General features: G+C 39.6%; 3 protein-coding genes across 3 annotated transcripts; 2 read left to right on the top strand and 1 right to left on the bottom strand.

The window, feature by feature from the left end:
• The first annotated feature begins 3,511 nt into the window (after nucleotides 1-3,511).
• LOC103977672 (ubiquitin-ribosomal protein eS31 fusion protein) lies at nucleotides 3,512-4,281 on the top strand. Its single transcript, XM_009393249.3, has one exon. The coding sequence runs from the start codon at nucleotides 3,588-3,590 to the stop codon at nucleotides 4,059-4,061; it is 474 nt and encodes a 157-aa protein (XP_009391524.1). The 5' UTR covers nucleotides 3,512-3,587; the 3' UTR covers nucleotides 4,062-4,281.
• A 2,339-nt stretch (nucleotides 4,282-6,620) lies between these two features.
• LOC135607104 (uncharacterized) lies at nucleotides 6,621-9,029 on the top strand. The gene is made up of 3 exons (XM_065098632.1): nucleotides 6,621-7,245; nucleotides 7,552-7,796; nucleotides 8,542-9,029. The coding sequence occupies exons 1-3, from the start codon at nucleotides 6,797-6,799 to the stop codon at nucleotides 8,787-8,789; spliced, it is 942 nt and encodes a 313-aa protein (XP_064954704.1). The 5' UTR covers nucleotides 6,621-6,796; the 3' UTR covers nucleotides 8,790-9,029.
• Nucleotides 9,030-10,241: 1,212 nt separating this feature from the next.
• Nucleotides 10,242-13,575, bottom strand: LOC103977670 (probable protein phosphatase 2C 47). Its single transcript, XM_009393246.3, has 4 exons — nucleotides 13,186-13,575; nucleotides 12,031-12,222; nucleotides 11,702-11,937; nucleotides 10,242-11,114 (listed from the first exon to the last, which is right to left on the bottom strand). The coding sequence occupies exons 1-4, from the start codon at nucleotides 13,390-13,392 to the stop codon at nucleotides 10,529-10,531; spliced, it is 1,221 nt and encodes a 406-aa protein (XP_009391521.2). The 5' UTR covers nucleotides 13,393-13,575; the 3' UTR covers nucleotides 10,242-10,528.
• Nucleotides 13,576-15,024: the final 1,449 nt, after the last annotated feature.

Raw genomic sequence — 15,024 nt, 5'->3', positions numbered from 1 at the left:
GGGTCGACGGGTAATTTTCCTACTGACGACTATAGATGATTGGTGTGAGTCTGCCCATGTTTTTACTTAGGTGGCTTCCTCGGCTTAGGTGGCGAGGTGAGTTGGTAGCACTATCATTTTTATCATCATTGATTGAGACTAGAAGGAGAGCCCAAATATCGCAAGAATACCCATCCATAACTTATCCCGACGAACGCTCTAGTGAGTAAGTGCTGCTGTCGACACTCAATGCCTTTAGGCAAGAAGGACATCTACCTTCCTTTCCTTGGGTGGATGCCTCCATCTCGACATAAACATCAATATGTTACTAGCATCTGTTCAACAATCCTAGACTCTCCCCTCTAGGATTAAGTACAAGACATCTACTTATCCCATCCAATGCCTTTCTAGGCCTTACCCATCAAGTGTAGACATTCATCGACATAATACAAGCGATTGCCCCTCTCCAACCCCAACTGGGGTAGTAGGCAGCTCTAGCACCACAGTTAGCAATCCAACCCTCGCTCGCCCTCTCGCCTCTGGGAGCGCCCACATCAAGCTTCTAACCAGTGTCTCTAGAATGCCCTCGATAAATTGAGGTGGGTCTCGAAGGGCCAATACCCCAGTGGTGAAGCTCAACACCCTGTCTTGTCGCAAGGTGGCCAAGCTTGAGTTGGGGACACAGTCCATCGACTCAGTGGAGGATTCACTTAAAGCACAACTCTAGACTATGAACCAACACCTAGATGACGTACAATAAGAATTTATGCATTCAAAGGATGAGTCTGACACCTCGAACATCTCCTCATTTGTTCAAAGAATCTAGGAGGAGCCCCTTTCAGCTAACTTCCGCCTTCTAGTATTGGAGGCCTGCGACGGTAGCTTCGACCCAATGGAACACACTATGGCCTTCAGGGCCAAAATATCATTATTCGACACATCCAACACCCTAATTTTCTGGGCATTTTTGATGACCCTAAGGGGTCAGCTCAAGAGTGGTACAATCACCTAAAACCCCTTTCGATCACCTCCTTCCCCTGGTTATAAAAGAGTTTAAGCACCACTTCCTCGCTAATGTGTGCTCGAAGCCATCTATAGCCACTCTACTCGAGTTGAGACATAAGGAAGATGAGCCTCTCTCCTTCTTCATCACCCGTTTTGTCAAGGGCATCCCAGATGCCCACTCCTCATTGGTGATCTAAGTTTTCACGATAGGCTCGAGGCCCACCTGATTCTACTTCTTATAGTCGGTGGTGGAAAAATTGCTCATAACCATATATCAAATGTTGCAAAGGGCCAACCAATATATGGTCATTGAGGCTATGATCTCGGGTTGACGCGAGAAGTCTCACAAAAGATCGCATCAAGAACTATCTCGAGCCTCAACCCTAGGATCACCACCTTTGACTTAAGACACTACAGTTAAAGAGTAGAGGAAATATTAACTCATAAGTAAACTACCTTTTGGAGCTCACGAGCTCTAAAATGATAAAATCGTGCTAATACATCCATTACTAAAACGAATAATTCCTGAAGCTCATCACACCAATGACCATAAAATAAAACTTATAACCCACATTTAGTTTTCAATCAGATCCTTTGCCTTTTAGTTAATATTATATGATATGCTAGTTATTTGATTGGGATGTGATGTTGGACTATACTTTCACAACCCAACATTTTAAGACACTTAGATTATGAGCCAACCTCAAAATATAAGGAGTGACATGGAACTAATACTTAGTTTATTTGATTACTTTTCTTACCAATATCATTCGTTCCTTATTAAATTTTTTATTTCTTGGGAGTATTATTAGCTTATGCTAGCAAAATTATTTGACGATATTTTGGATCTGAATTATTATTTTATTTTTATAATAATAATAATATTTTATTTTTAAATATAAACATAATGACTCTGCGTAGATATCTTCGATATCAAAGAGCTCAAGAAAATACTAATGAAGACAAAATAATGTGTAATGTATTTAATTGTGCAATGATTAATAATAAACATTATTATGTTTCACACAACTAATTAATTATGATTTTTATTAGATGTAAAGTTGGTGATGGCTTTGTCACCCACCTTTATCATCCCAGGCTTCATCACCCACTATTTCATCTACCATACAGTTTATAGCTAATTGTAGTTGTATTAATCATTTCAATATGTTTTTATCTTTCCCATATTCTAGAAGTAAAGATTATATACTCTCCATTTTGCCTAGGCTGTGTCAAATTAATGGACTTAGGTAGACTTCATATGGTAATATAGCAAATATTTTAAACATTCTAAGTGATCAAGGTGCTTTTTATAGTATTATGAAATATGGATAGAGGACTATTTTTTTTATGTTTGTTGGTGTACACCAAACTATAAATAAGTTGTCGATCTTGAAAGATCATCTTCGGGATATATATATATATATATATATATATATATATATATATATATATATATATATATATATATATATATATATAATAAGATAAATAAAAATATACATATTTAAGGATTGAACCAATATTCCAACCTTAAGAATTAAATAAATATTGTATTTAAAATTTTACTTTATTTAAAATTTCTATATTAAAATAAAAAATAAAAAAATTTCATCAAAAGTTCAAAACCTAATCGAGATTTTGTCACATATATCTTATTTCCTAATTTTTATTTTTCAATTTCCTACCAACAAATACAACCCTTCCACCATCAACAATTTAGGCTTTTCAATGTTCATCGAATATATTTGGTTATATTTATATTTAGATACAAATATAAATATTGTTACGATGAATAAATTTTATAAATATTATTATTATTACTTTATAAATTTTGATATTATTAATTATTTTTTTTAATAATTTTATTTTTTTTGTTAATATAATTAATTAATTAAGATAATATAGAGAACCCATGTGTTCTCTGCCCACAAAGAATGAGGTAGAGATAAGGGATGATAGCACAAGAAGCACTCCCCATCCTTTTCCGTCCTTTTAATATTCCTAATCTAATCTTACGTGCTACATACTTATATGATAAAATAAAATATGATGATATTTTATTAAATAAATTTATCAAAATTCCAACACTTTAGAACTCAAATATGCTTATTCTATAATTTATGCAACCAACGCATGATGTCCAAGTCCTACTACTATTATTGATCTTACGTGATAATTTCATGCAATATTAATAATTAATATTTTCATGTGGAGTAATTTATAACATGCCATCACTTCGTTGCTCATATCAAGTCATCACAAATAGAAGCACGATCATATCAAAAATTAGCTCATATCACATGATGCCCAAATATCAATATACATGGATTGGAGACGAGAGAGTAGAGGTTGGAGTATAACGTATCATTTTTTTAGATTTTGTTTCTAGAAGTGAAAAATTATATGATGAGCGATAATCACCAAATCAACGTTCCAGATCATATGATCTACCTTAGTCTCAATGCCTCGCGAGGTAGCATATCGTTGTGTCCACTATATATAATCGAGCTGAATCCTTCGAAACCCTAAGAGCGTTTTCCGGCCGTCGTAACTTAAGCCAGCGGCGCCACGTCCGTGGGCCGCTACCCCCCGCCGGCAAGATGCAGATCTTCGTGAAGACTCTCACGGGGAAGACGATCACCCTCGAGGTGGAGTCGTCGGACACCATCGACAACGTGAAGGCCAAGATCCAGGATAAGGAGGGCATCCCGCCTGACCAGCAGCGCCTCATCTTCGCCGGGAAGCAGCTCGAGGACGGTCGCACCCTCGCCGACTACAATATCCAGAAGGAGTCCACCCTCCACCTCGTCCTCCGCCTCCGCGGCGGCGCCAAGAAGCGCAAGAAGAAGACCTACACCAAGCCCAAGAAGATCAAGCACAAGAAGAAGAAGGTAAAGCTCGCCGTGCTCCAGTTCTACAAGGTCGACGATGCCACCGGGAAGGTCACCCGCCTCCGCAAGGAGTGCCCCAACGCCGAGTGCGGCGCTGGCACCTTCATGGCCAACCACTTTGACCGCCACTACTGCGGCAAGTGCGGCCTCACCTACGTCTACCAGAAGGCGCAAGGTGAGTGAGCGGGTGATTGCTCGCCCGATTTAAGGATTTGTGTCTACCCAAGCAAAAAAAAAAATAGGTTTTCATACTTGGAACTAGTTGTACGTGGAGGACAAATGATCAGGGGCGTCCTGTCTTTGCAGTTCTAGCTTTGTTTTATCTCGATAAGGATGATGGATGATGATACATTTGGCAATTTGATTTCTCTTTATTCTAAAATGCTTTCTATGGTTGCTTGTATTCCATCATTTCTATAGTTTTGTGTTTGGATTACATTTTAGCTTGATCCTCTGAATCGTAACATTTGATTGCTGTGCATGTAATTGTTGGATTAGCTTTTGGCTTGATGTGAAGATTGTATGTCGAGTAGAATGTATATAGGTGTATGGATTCCCTTATCTCGTCCTTTTACCACCTGGTAAAAGGACTTGGTGTAGGTCTATTATAGGACTTCAATATTGCTAATGGTATTGACTTTGATGCATAAATATTCACCAGCCACCGAAAATTATGTTCTCATGCATATGCATCACTTCTGTTTGGCGCTAATAGTTGAGTGTTTTTGCTGATTCCTATAGAATGAAGGTGGCCTGACATCTAGTTCTTCTAACAGACTGTGCCTCGCTGTGAATTTTAACCTTGTTGAATAAATTGACCGATCCTTTGCCATATCAATTGTTTAGCGGAACATCTTGTTAATGCATTTTCCTTTGATGTTTGACAATATATAATGCTTCTCATCGTGGCAAAATGGTCAGAATATTTCCTTTTACTATATCCAATGCCTTTGGTATTGTTAGTATAATATCTCTCTTCCGTTACAATATAGTTCTTGTGATGAAGTGATAGTTTTTCTATGATAGTGCTAGATAATCAGATAATTTTATGCAGGTCATATGCTATGGGCTGTTCTTGAGTGAAGGATTTTAAGGATATTTTTTCTGTAGCCTAAGTGTACAAACTGTCATACACATGATAAATAATGTGTCTTTCCATCCTTTGATCATTGAATTAGCACCAAATTTTGTGATAATTCTTTGGAACTTATAATAACTTCTACTGTTTGTTACAAAGTTGTTCTTATGCTTTGGTGTTAAATTTGGTATCTCCATTTTTGTGCCTTCTCATTTTCTTTTTCTTTGATACTCAATTGCGTGCTTCTCTATAGGTTTTTACTTTTCATGTTCTCGTCAGTTGGTATGCATTCAAGTGCCTCAGAAATGTTGTTCAGAGTTCAGATAGTTTAATCTGTAGATTTCACTCTTGTGGGGTACCCTTTTCATGTATTTGGAACAATAGGTTTGTATTTCTATTTACTTGGACTACAGGTTTTTTTAGCTTATTCAAGTGTGTGAAGAGGGTTGTACATTTTTTATTAAATTGCAATTGTCATATAAAAATTATGCTTCATATAGACACCAAATATTTAATATAATTCCTCGATGAGGAGACCTCTAAAATTAAGTACATGCTTGTATATATCTTTAATATTTTAGTTTGCTAATCTACCTTGTTGCTTTAGTACAACTTCTTGAACTTGATTTTTTTCAAGAGAGAGAATTACTGAGATTCACTACCCTCTCAAATTCTTATTAGCTGATGATATGTTTATTGGTATTTTATGAAAGATAAAAATAGTTTATGAGCAATATCGGATTCTGAAAATTTATGATATTTAGTTCTTAAATAAAGAGTTGAATTGCTAAAATTTTCAGCTCTCCATGTTTGTCCAACACAAGTTTCCTATTAAAAGGCTTCTAATTCTCAGTATTAGTGTATTCTTCCCATCTTTTTTTTTAATATATGAATGCCTGTTTTTAGTCAAAGACTCTACACATTTTTGGTTGCTTGAACTAAGGTCTAATATTTTCATGTATTATCTATGGTTGTCGTCATTGGATCCTCTTTTCTTGCCATGATTTTGCAGCGTATGTGTGTTGATGAGATAAAAAAACACATGTGATTTAGATCTAGTGGAATATAAGTGTAGTGAGTTCCATATCACTATTATATGTTTGCCTCAGAGATTAATTTAATTCCTTGTTTTCATTCAATTAGCGGATGAAGAACCTATTATTGTTTGACATTGTTCATACTGTTCTTTTATGACATTGTTGTGTGATCATCAAAGAGCTAAGTTAGATAATCTCTTAGTTTCGATCCTACGATGCATGTTTGGAAATGAAAACATCGTATATGCATCAAGATGCTACAAAAAAAAAAAATATATATATATATATATATATATATAATGTATGTAAAACCTTAAATTTGTGACTAATAAATATCATGGTAAAATGATAACAACTATTTAACCAGAATCCCATATAAAAAATGTTTTTAGTAACATGGTATTATTTATAGGTCTCTGTTGAGACACAAGTATACGTCTCAGTGCAAGAGAACATTACAGATAATTAATAAACTACGAAAATCTAGAAACTAATTCTGACAACAATATAATGGTAAAAGTTAACGTGAAATTGTTAGGGTTCGGTTCAAGCCAACCGATCAATCCGAACCCGGTTTAACTCTAATTCACTCGAGTTCTGTCCGATCCAATCCGAACCCGGTTCAACTCCAATTCACTCGAGCCCTGACCCTGGTAAAATTCCCTGCCGACCTGCTTCCCTCGGTCGGGGCCGTCTTAAATCCCAAACCCTAACCGACCCATCTCACGACCCTCCTCGCTCTCCACCCCTGCTCTGTGTTCTCCGAGCATTCCCGTTGAGACAGCCTTCACACCGCCGCCATCATGTTGTCCATCGATCCGTCGAAGCGGAGCTCCCTCGAGCGCCGCATCTGCGACGGGGATCTGGTTATCGTGTACGAGAGGTACGACAAGGTAAAGGCCGTCAGAGTGCAGAACGGCTCGGACTTCCAGAACAGGTTTGGGGTCTTCAAGCACTCGGATTGGATAGGGAAGCCGTTCGGGACCAAGGTGTTGAGCAACAAGGGCGGGTTCGTGCATCTGTTAGCCCCCACGCCGGAGCTATGGACCTTGGTTTTGAGCCACCGAACTCAGATTTTGTACCTCGCGGATATTAGCTTTGTGATTTCGTACCTGGAAGTTGTCCCCGGCTGCGTGGTTCTCGAGTCTGGCACGGGGAGCGGATCTCTCACCACCTCTCTTGCTAGAGCTGTGGCGCCTTCTGGCCATGTTTACACATTCGACTTCCACGAACAAAGAGCTTCCTTGGCTAGGTAAGCTATCTAATCCTGCATTGTATTGTCAAAAGGTCACTATTTTTTAGTGGGTTGCGTTTGTGTTGGCTACTCCGAAAGACCCTGAAGTTGTTCATTGTTTCTTTATCCGAAAGGTAACACCATTTGTGAAATCATATCTGTTTTTTTTATCCTGCGTAACACTCGCGCGCTGTATAGAATGGTTTTTAACATGCTCGAGGATCATGATATTTTTGCAAACCCCTTTGTATCCACACTTCGATATTCACATGGTATTTTGATAAACTCTTATAAGTTCTAATTTTGGCTTTTTCGCCTCTGCAGGGAAGACTTTGAGAGGAATGGGATGAGCAGCTTGATTGCAGTCACAGTTCGAGACATTCAAGGTGAAGGTTTTCCTGATGAATTTTGTGGGGCTGCCGATTCAGTGTTCCTTGATCTCCCCCAACCTTGGTTAGCGTTGCCATCTGTTCGAAGAATGCTGAAGCAAGACGGTGTATTGTGCTCGTTCTCTCCATGCATTGAGCAAGTGCAGCGCTCTTGTGAGGTTCTTGGAGCAGATTTTACAGGTCGTCCATCTTTATACTGCCATTTGCCTTAAGTCAGCGTCTCTGTGCTTTTTCTTTGCCTTTCGGTATGAAAGCCCAATGCTTTGCATATGCACTTATAAGCCTTTTTTCCCCTCAAACTAATTCAAGATATATAGACTTGAGCTTTACTTGAAATAAAGACTTGAGCTGCCTGTTTGCAATTCCTCCAATATAATGCCTTGCTTTATTGCTAACAATTTCTCAAGATAAAGGAGCACAACTCTTTGATTTCCTGTCGCTTTGAGTCAGACTCTTCTGATCCACATTTACCTACTCTTGGATTTTTTGAGATCGACTGGACTATATTTTATCGTACCTAGTTACTTACCTGAAAAGCCTGATTTGTTGCTTCCTCTGAAGTATTTAGTTGCTTGAAGTTTGTGTTTATGAAATTGGACATCTCATCTTGAAGCAGTATATAGTTGGAAAGGTTTTTAGTTAGTACTTGTCACTTGTTAGCTCCTCCTGATTTTTGCTTTTGCTTTTATTTTGTTTCTGTCAGCTATTTGTTTAGCTAATGAATCACTTTTATTAGAGTTCCAAGTGTAACTAAGAGTATAACTCAATTCTTTATTTTCCTCTTACTTTTTTGTATTGTCCTCGCAAGGTTAAGTGGATTATGCTGGTTCATGAGCTCCAGAGAACTCATTATTTAATTCTGACTAAAAGATATGTGGTCACCTTTTTCATGTAGATTGATGTGTCCTATTGTGCTCAACTGCAGATATAAGGACATTTGAGGTTCTACTTCGTTCCTATGAAGTCCGAGAAGAAAGAATGACCGGAACAGAAGGTGTCCAGGACAGCCCTGTCGGATCCCTCCCTCGCAAGAGACGACAATGCATTTCACATGATGTCAACAACGATAGCAAGGAGATAACAACTACAACTTCTACCATCATAGCTAGGCCATGCCGAGAGACGAGAGGACACACGGGCTATCTAACATTTGCAAGACTTGCATGCAGCTGATTTGCAATAGATATGCCTAATTCATGTGATTTAAAGACAGGAAGCTAAGAATTAGTCCAGAGTTTCCAAAGTGATTGTTTTACAACCGAGCCTGTGGGATCAAATGAAGTGCATTGTCTTGGCTCCATATGTTTTTGGAGGGAATAAAATCTTGGTTTTGCCAAAGAGGATGTCTTGAAGAACTCATCCTACCAATTTGTTGAGTTTAGTTGCAGGCCATCATGTTTCTTTGCTTGTTAATTGGGCAGTGATTATCAACCACATATACCGATTTGGATTGGGTCGAGTAAATCAACTTGTTATGAAAAGATAGCAGCCTTATACGCATGATAGTATCGTCGACGTGTGAAGGGGTCGGGCGCGGGGATGTCAGTTTATCAATTACTAGTGTTAGATCTGCATCATAACATCACGTCAAGATGGCCGAGTTGGTCTAAGGCGCTAGTTTCAGGTACTAGTCCGAAAGCGCATGGGTTCGAATCTCATTCTTGATATGATGAAAACGATAATATTTTTTGATCTTGTTTACTACTTCTGTTTGAGGTGACAACATGGGGGGTTTTTTTTTTCTCGTTTCCTTCATATATATATATATATATATATATATATATATATATATATATATTATACTTGCCTCCTGGTGATGTTAGCATACCTGCAAATAATATATTATACGTATATGCAATATTGTTCTATCAAAATCTGAATCCAACAATGCATGCAGTCATCCCAAATCAGTTTGATGTAATATCTAATACAACTAAATTGGATCAGATATGTGCCAAATACCTAAAAAAAGAAAAAAAGTAGATATGATGAAGTGGAGTGATTTCCATGTATCAATTTGGATTCCGTCGAGGTTAAGTTATGGCCGAGTAAATTGCGAAACCTCATGTAAATAGATGGTAATAAGATTTAACAGTATCACTGTGTACAAACACGAGGCAATAGTTGGATCACACCAAGCTATTCAAAGTCAAGCCAGTTGTTGGGTTCTATTCAATGTTAATTCTCTGTAGCTAAATTTGTTGGGTTCTAGTCAAACAAGGTGGCTGTTTAGAATAGGATCTTCCACTCTGGTTTCCAGCAGTCTCTCGGTTCCTTGCGATTTGGTCTGTCTTTTTGTCAAACCATAATTAGCCATGCCGTTGATTGGATGGAAGACTACAATTCAAGCTGGCAACTACTAGAAACTCAATCGACAAAGGTCGTAAAGAAGTATCAGTAGACATACAAGGAAAGATCCACCGAGTCAATAATGGACTTGTAAAGATAATGACCTATATCAGCATACTCTTCTACTCCCACCAGCCACATTTGGGATTTAGTCTGGACCTTTTGTCAAACCAGAACAATTAGTTTCAGTTATCTTAGAGCCATCACATTGATTTGATGAAAGACTGCTTCCATTCAAGCTGGCAACTGTTGAAAAGTCAATCGACAAACAGAGAATAGCACAAGTATTCTGGTCTTAAAAAAAAGTATCTAAAACAGTAGACATACATGAAATGATACGCTGAGTCAATAATGACTTGTAAACAATGACCTATCCCACCATCCACAATATTATGTACATGCCCTCCCTCCATCACACGGGGGCAATGAAACAAGAGGAACTACAAAATTTGTTTAGCTGCTCTTTACCCTAAAGCAGTCAAAAAAGAGGAAGATACCTTATTACATATTTTCATCATAATCACTGAATGTATTTACAGGAATGAAGCACAGGATCTCCGGTGTCAGTTGCTACCCTCATTTGCCAGCCAGCTCCTGAGATTACAAAGAGCCTCCGTCGACAGGCTTTTGCAACACCTCAACCTGGATTGCTGCTGTTCGTCTCGAGGAGGGGTAGAAGAGGTGCAGTATTCATCGGAGAAGCAGATCACAATCACCGTGAGGTTGTCAAAGGTGTTGAGCCTCAGCGCTTCCATGACAAGTTCCCTCGCACACCGCTCAGGGTCATCGTGCCGCCTGAGGCCCTTTCGTACAATGCTCACGGCACGCTGGCTGGACATGACATCCCATATCCCGTCGCAACCAATTATGAGGAACTCGTCATCCTCGGTCAGGACCGCTTGCCTGAACTCAGGCTCTGCAATGAGGGGTGAGGGAGAACCTCGAGGCATTTTCACGTCCCAGTCCCCCAAGGCACGCGTGACAGAGAGGACGCCATTGAGGTAGCCATCTTCAACAAAGCCTCCTGATTGCTCGACCCTTTCGCGCTCAGCTGCATGGATGGGTCTATGATCCTGAGACATATCCACTGCTTCACCCTTCCTACATAAAACTGCCCGGCAGTCCCCTGCATTTGCTACCAGGAGAAGCCTGCAAAGAGCGTGACAGAAATATAAGTATAGAGTTCTACACTGCCATGGAAATTAAATTTAAGGAATTGGAAACTTGTGTTGAACTGAAACAACAAAACAAATCAAATCAACAATCAAAGAAACATAAAAGTTATAAAAAGGGCAAGGGCAATAACATCTCTTTGATAAGTGTAAAGAAAGATCATCATCAAGTGCAAACCTTTCTCAAATAGCAATAACAAAGTTGTACTAGCCCAAGATCTAAAACCAACTGGAAGAAGAAACCGGGATGGAAATAAAAAGGAAAACTGTATCAAACTTCTTCACCTTCAACTTGAAGACTTGGATCCTTTAGACTTGGATGATCTACATATCTAGGTATCATGCCTATCCACGGGTGTAGAATAATAACTTAACCCAAGAGGATATTATCTTATCTCATTTGAATTAACTACAACTCTATTTAGCGAACTTATCTAAACCTCTTTTCTCATCTTAATTAATAAGATCCTATGTAAACAAAGGGACTGCAACCCTATCTTACAAGATACAACTTAAAATTCTCCAAAGATAGACCTTAAAATTTAACAATAAGTTACTACATACTTTCCAAACACCAAAGCTGTGAGTGCAGTCGTCCCAGAAGAGCTGTTAATAGAGCAATCCTCAGCCAATGCAAGGTCAGCAAGAAGAAATGCTTCCCGAACTGAGTTCTCAACAGATACCATGAAATCGTTATCAGCTACTGATGCTTGGGGAAAGTTACCATCCTCAAACAAAAACCTAAGTGCATGCCTCTTGATGTAGGCTGCAGCATCTGGGCCTCCATGACCATCAAACACCTGCAGACAAGTACAAAAGCTTCCATCATTTCTCATTTACAGGGTCGAATAAACACAAAGCAGTTTCCACTTCAAAGAGAAATCAAACGATACCCCATAGAAAGCGCTAGGCGTTGGGCACGTGAGCACAGATCCCAAGTGTGCTGAAAGATCATCAATACGAATATGCTCATCTTCCATGTAATTTCGAGGTCCAATGTCAGCAAAGCTGCCAGAACGGATGCTAGGAACAAATTGAGGCGGTTCTACAGACACATCAGAAATGGCATCTGATGTTCTCAAGTCCTACACAAGTGTGAGAGAAAAAACAAGAAATGCCGGGAGTAAGTAACCAAACAAGGAAAGAAAACACCAAATACACCACAATATAAACAACAAAAACTGCTAGAAAAAAAATGGTCAAGATGGATGTATAATAGGCAGAATTCAAATCAATTATCCTAATGGAAAAAAACCTATAATTAATAACAATACAGTAAATGACATAAGTCACATAGATCTGGAAAGATCACACATACATACAGCCAGGGCTATTCAACAAATCTGAAATTCGGCATGATCATATCTAATTAACACACACACTTCATTGCTACAATCGGGATATGCACTTTTTTACAACACAGTTTCTCTTTAGCCAGTGCTAACAGAATTCAAGATTCTTCATTTGGCAAGAAAAATCTCTTAACAGAGAGGCCAGGTGGAAGGTGGAACTTCAACAACATGGCCTATTCAATCAATTTTATACCAATCTGTAGTTGCATAAAAAACATCTCTTCATCAAAGATTCATTTGCATCATGAAATTTCAAAGCAGAAACAAATGGACAGGAAATTGGATAGGACCGGAAACCAAGTACAAAAAATCAACTAGCACAAATGTTTCATCTGCACGTGAACCCAATAACAACTTCTTGAAAGAAAACAGAAGAAATCTACAATAAGAGCCAAATTACAATATCATGATCTTGGCCACATCCATATCCAACATCAATAAGGTTGATAGAAAATAAGAACACAAGTAACTAATTACAACGATCTAAATATACATAATAATTTTCTAAAACAGGACCAAAATTCTATGTTATAACCCCCTAAATCATCAAACCTTGAGAGCAAAAGCCAAGTAAAGCTAACTTGTAATAAGGGAAGTCCAAACAACCAAGAGCAATTCAGATCAGTCTAGATCTTTACATCAATATGATTCAATTAAGGCTCTCCAAGAAGATAAAAGAAACGGCGGAAATCTCACCAGCTCAGAAACGGCATCATTAACAGCCGCCGCGGTCTCCGATCCCCTCGCGTCCTGCCGAAACGCCGGCGACAAAGGGGCCGTCGCCACCACCGCCACAGCCGCAGCGGAGAAATCAACCATCTCCTCAATCTCCTTGGCGATGTATCGGCACTGCACGTCGAGCACGGGGATGCTCTTGTGGATAACCTCTGCGCCTGCCACCATTTCGACTCCAAGAAATCGCCCGCTTCTCCGGCACCAATCGAATTCCCACGGCAAAAGATCCGATCCTGATGAGATCTTAACAGCGCCAAGATCCGGCTTCTTCTTGCTTCTAGGGTTTACCTCCGGCTTCCTTCTCCGATTGGGTTTCCTCGGATCTTATCGGTATTTCGAAAATCTTTTCGCGTAATTAAGAGGACGCGTTGCCTTCCACGCTGCATTTATACGAGGTCCACGGGCAACCGGCGGCGACCGGTGGGTAAGTGAACGGTGACAGGCACGTGCGGGTTTATAGTCCGTCTCGAAGTCTGAAACGGGCATGTATCGACGGGCCGAACCGGTTGCTCGTGGGCGTATTCAATGACGAAAAAGTCCTCAGCCCCGACCCGGCACGCGGTGGAACGCGGGCCGCGTGACGGCCGTGGGATGAGCGTCGAGGGATCTTGTCGGGATTTGCTACAAGTATGAAGGCTAATTTGGGGATAAAATGTCGTCGGCGGATCAGCTCTGCATGCGTTGACGAAAAGGTCCTTGTGCTCATCATATATTTACTAATTTAACCATAACAGTGTTTAATGGCAAGGATTTGGGTTAGGATTAGATCGTCTTCGACGAAGGGAACTGTTAGCGCGGCCCGTAATAATTAGCATGACTGTCGGAAGCCTCCGTGAAGGAAACGCAGGCGCTGTTGCTATGGTGGGTTTACGGCGGCAAAACCGCGGTTCCCCAGGTTTCCCATGGAAAGAGCAGCGCCCGCTGTCATCCGCTGCAGTAGAGAAGTCGTAAGGTAGGGATGGCCAATTAACTCTCGTCCGCGTGAGCCAAGTCAAGCATCACTACGAGGGGACGGACGACGAATTGGTCAAACATGCAAACAGGATTCCTCCAATTCCGGCATGCATTCCATGCCGTCTTGCAGCTTACGTTATCCTAATCGATTCTAATGGTTTTAGTTTATGATCATGTCGAACAAGGTATTCCCAGCTACATTTTGTTATAATTAGAATGGTCGCCGACTCCTTCGCCATTAGAGGCATTGCATTATCGCTTCGCTGTAGCGATTGTATGTTTATTTTGCAGGTTGCAAACCCACTATGGAGATCGACAAACCCTATCATGAAACATGTCAACCTCTAAGATGTCATAAAATCAATCTAAGCATTAGAGAGATTTAATCGAGTGTACCATTCGATTCTGATCTTCTTACAGGTCAACCTCCATAATCATCTCTTTGATCATTTATGAATCACCAACTATCATCATTATCAAATATTATGATTTTTATTTCATTAAACATCATCCTAAGTTAATCATGATGCAAGTTTATTGATGTCAGTGCCCGTTAATTTAATATTGTACATTGTTTACAAGCTTACATGGTACTTGGAAGGGAAAAAGAACAGCACTACCTTCTTCTTCCATCAATCAAGTATCTACAAGCGCTCTTCTGAAAGGATTGTCATGTGGACGGACTATAATGAGAGGGATATGCATGAAGAGAACCAACCACATGATGGCGTGGATAAGCTTCGTTTGTGTTTCATTCGTTCCTCCATCTTTTATCTTTGGAAGTGTCTCATCAACCCGACATCTGTCACTAATGGGAAATGAGGCATCGCAATCTTCACATTTATG

Source organism: Musa acuminata, chromosome BXJ2-3 (genome assembly GCF_036884655.1).
Source record: "Musa acuminata AAA Group cultivar baxijiao chromosome BXJ2-3, Cavendish_Baxijiao_AAA, whole genome shotgun sequence".
Classification (NCBI taxonomy): Eukaryota; Viridiplantae; Streptophyta; class Magnoliopsida; order Zingiberales; family Musaceae; genus Musa; species Musa acuminata.
Note: the sequence above shows the minus strand (reverse complement) of the source record. Positions and strands in the feature narration are given on the sequence as shown.

Coding starts and splice junctions, on each gene's coding strand:
- LOC103977672 (XM_009393249.3), top strand. CDS start 3,588: ATGCAGATCTTCGTGAAGACTCTCACGGGGAAGACGATCACCCTCGAG.
- LOC135607104 (XM_065098632.1), top strand. CDS start 6,797: ATGTTGTCCATCGATCCGTCGAAGCGGAGCTCCCTCGAGCGCCGCATC. Junction 7,246..7,551: donor CAAAGAGCTTCCTTGGCTAG/GTAAGCTATCTA, acceptor TCGCCTCTGCAG/GGAAGACTTTGAGAGGAATG. Junction 7,797..8,541: donor TCTTGGAGCAGATTTTACAG/GTCGTCCATCTT, acceptor GCTCAACTGCAG/ATATAAGGACATTTGAGGTT.
- LOC103977670 (XM_009393246.3), bottom strand. CDS start 13,392: ATGGTGGCAGGCGCAGAGGTTATCCACAAGAGCATCCCCGTGCTCGAC. Junction 12,223..13,185: donor ATGATGCCGTTTCTGAGCTG/GTGAGATTTCCG, acceptor ACACTTGTGTAG/GACTTGAGAACATCAGATGC. Junction 11,938..12,030: donor CGCCTAGCGCTTTCTATGGG/GTATCGTTTGAT, acceptor ACTTGTCTGCAG/GTGTTTGATGGTCATGGAGG.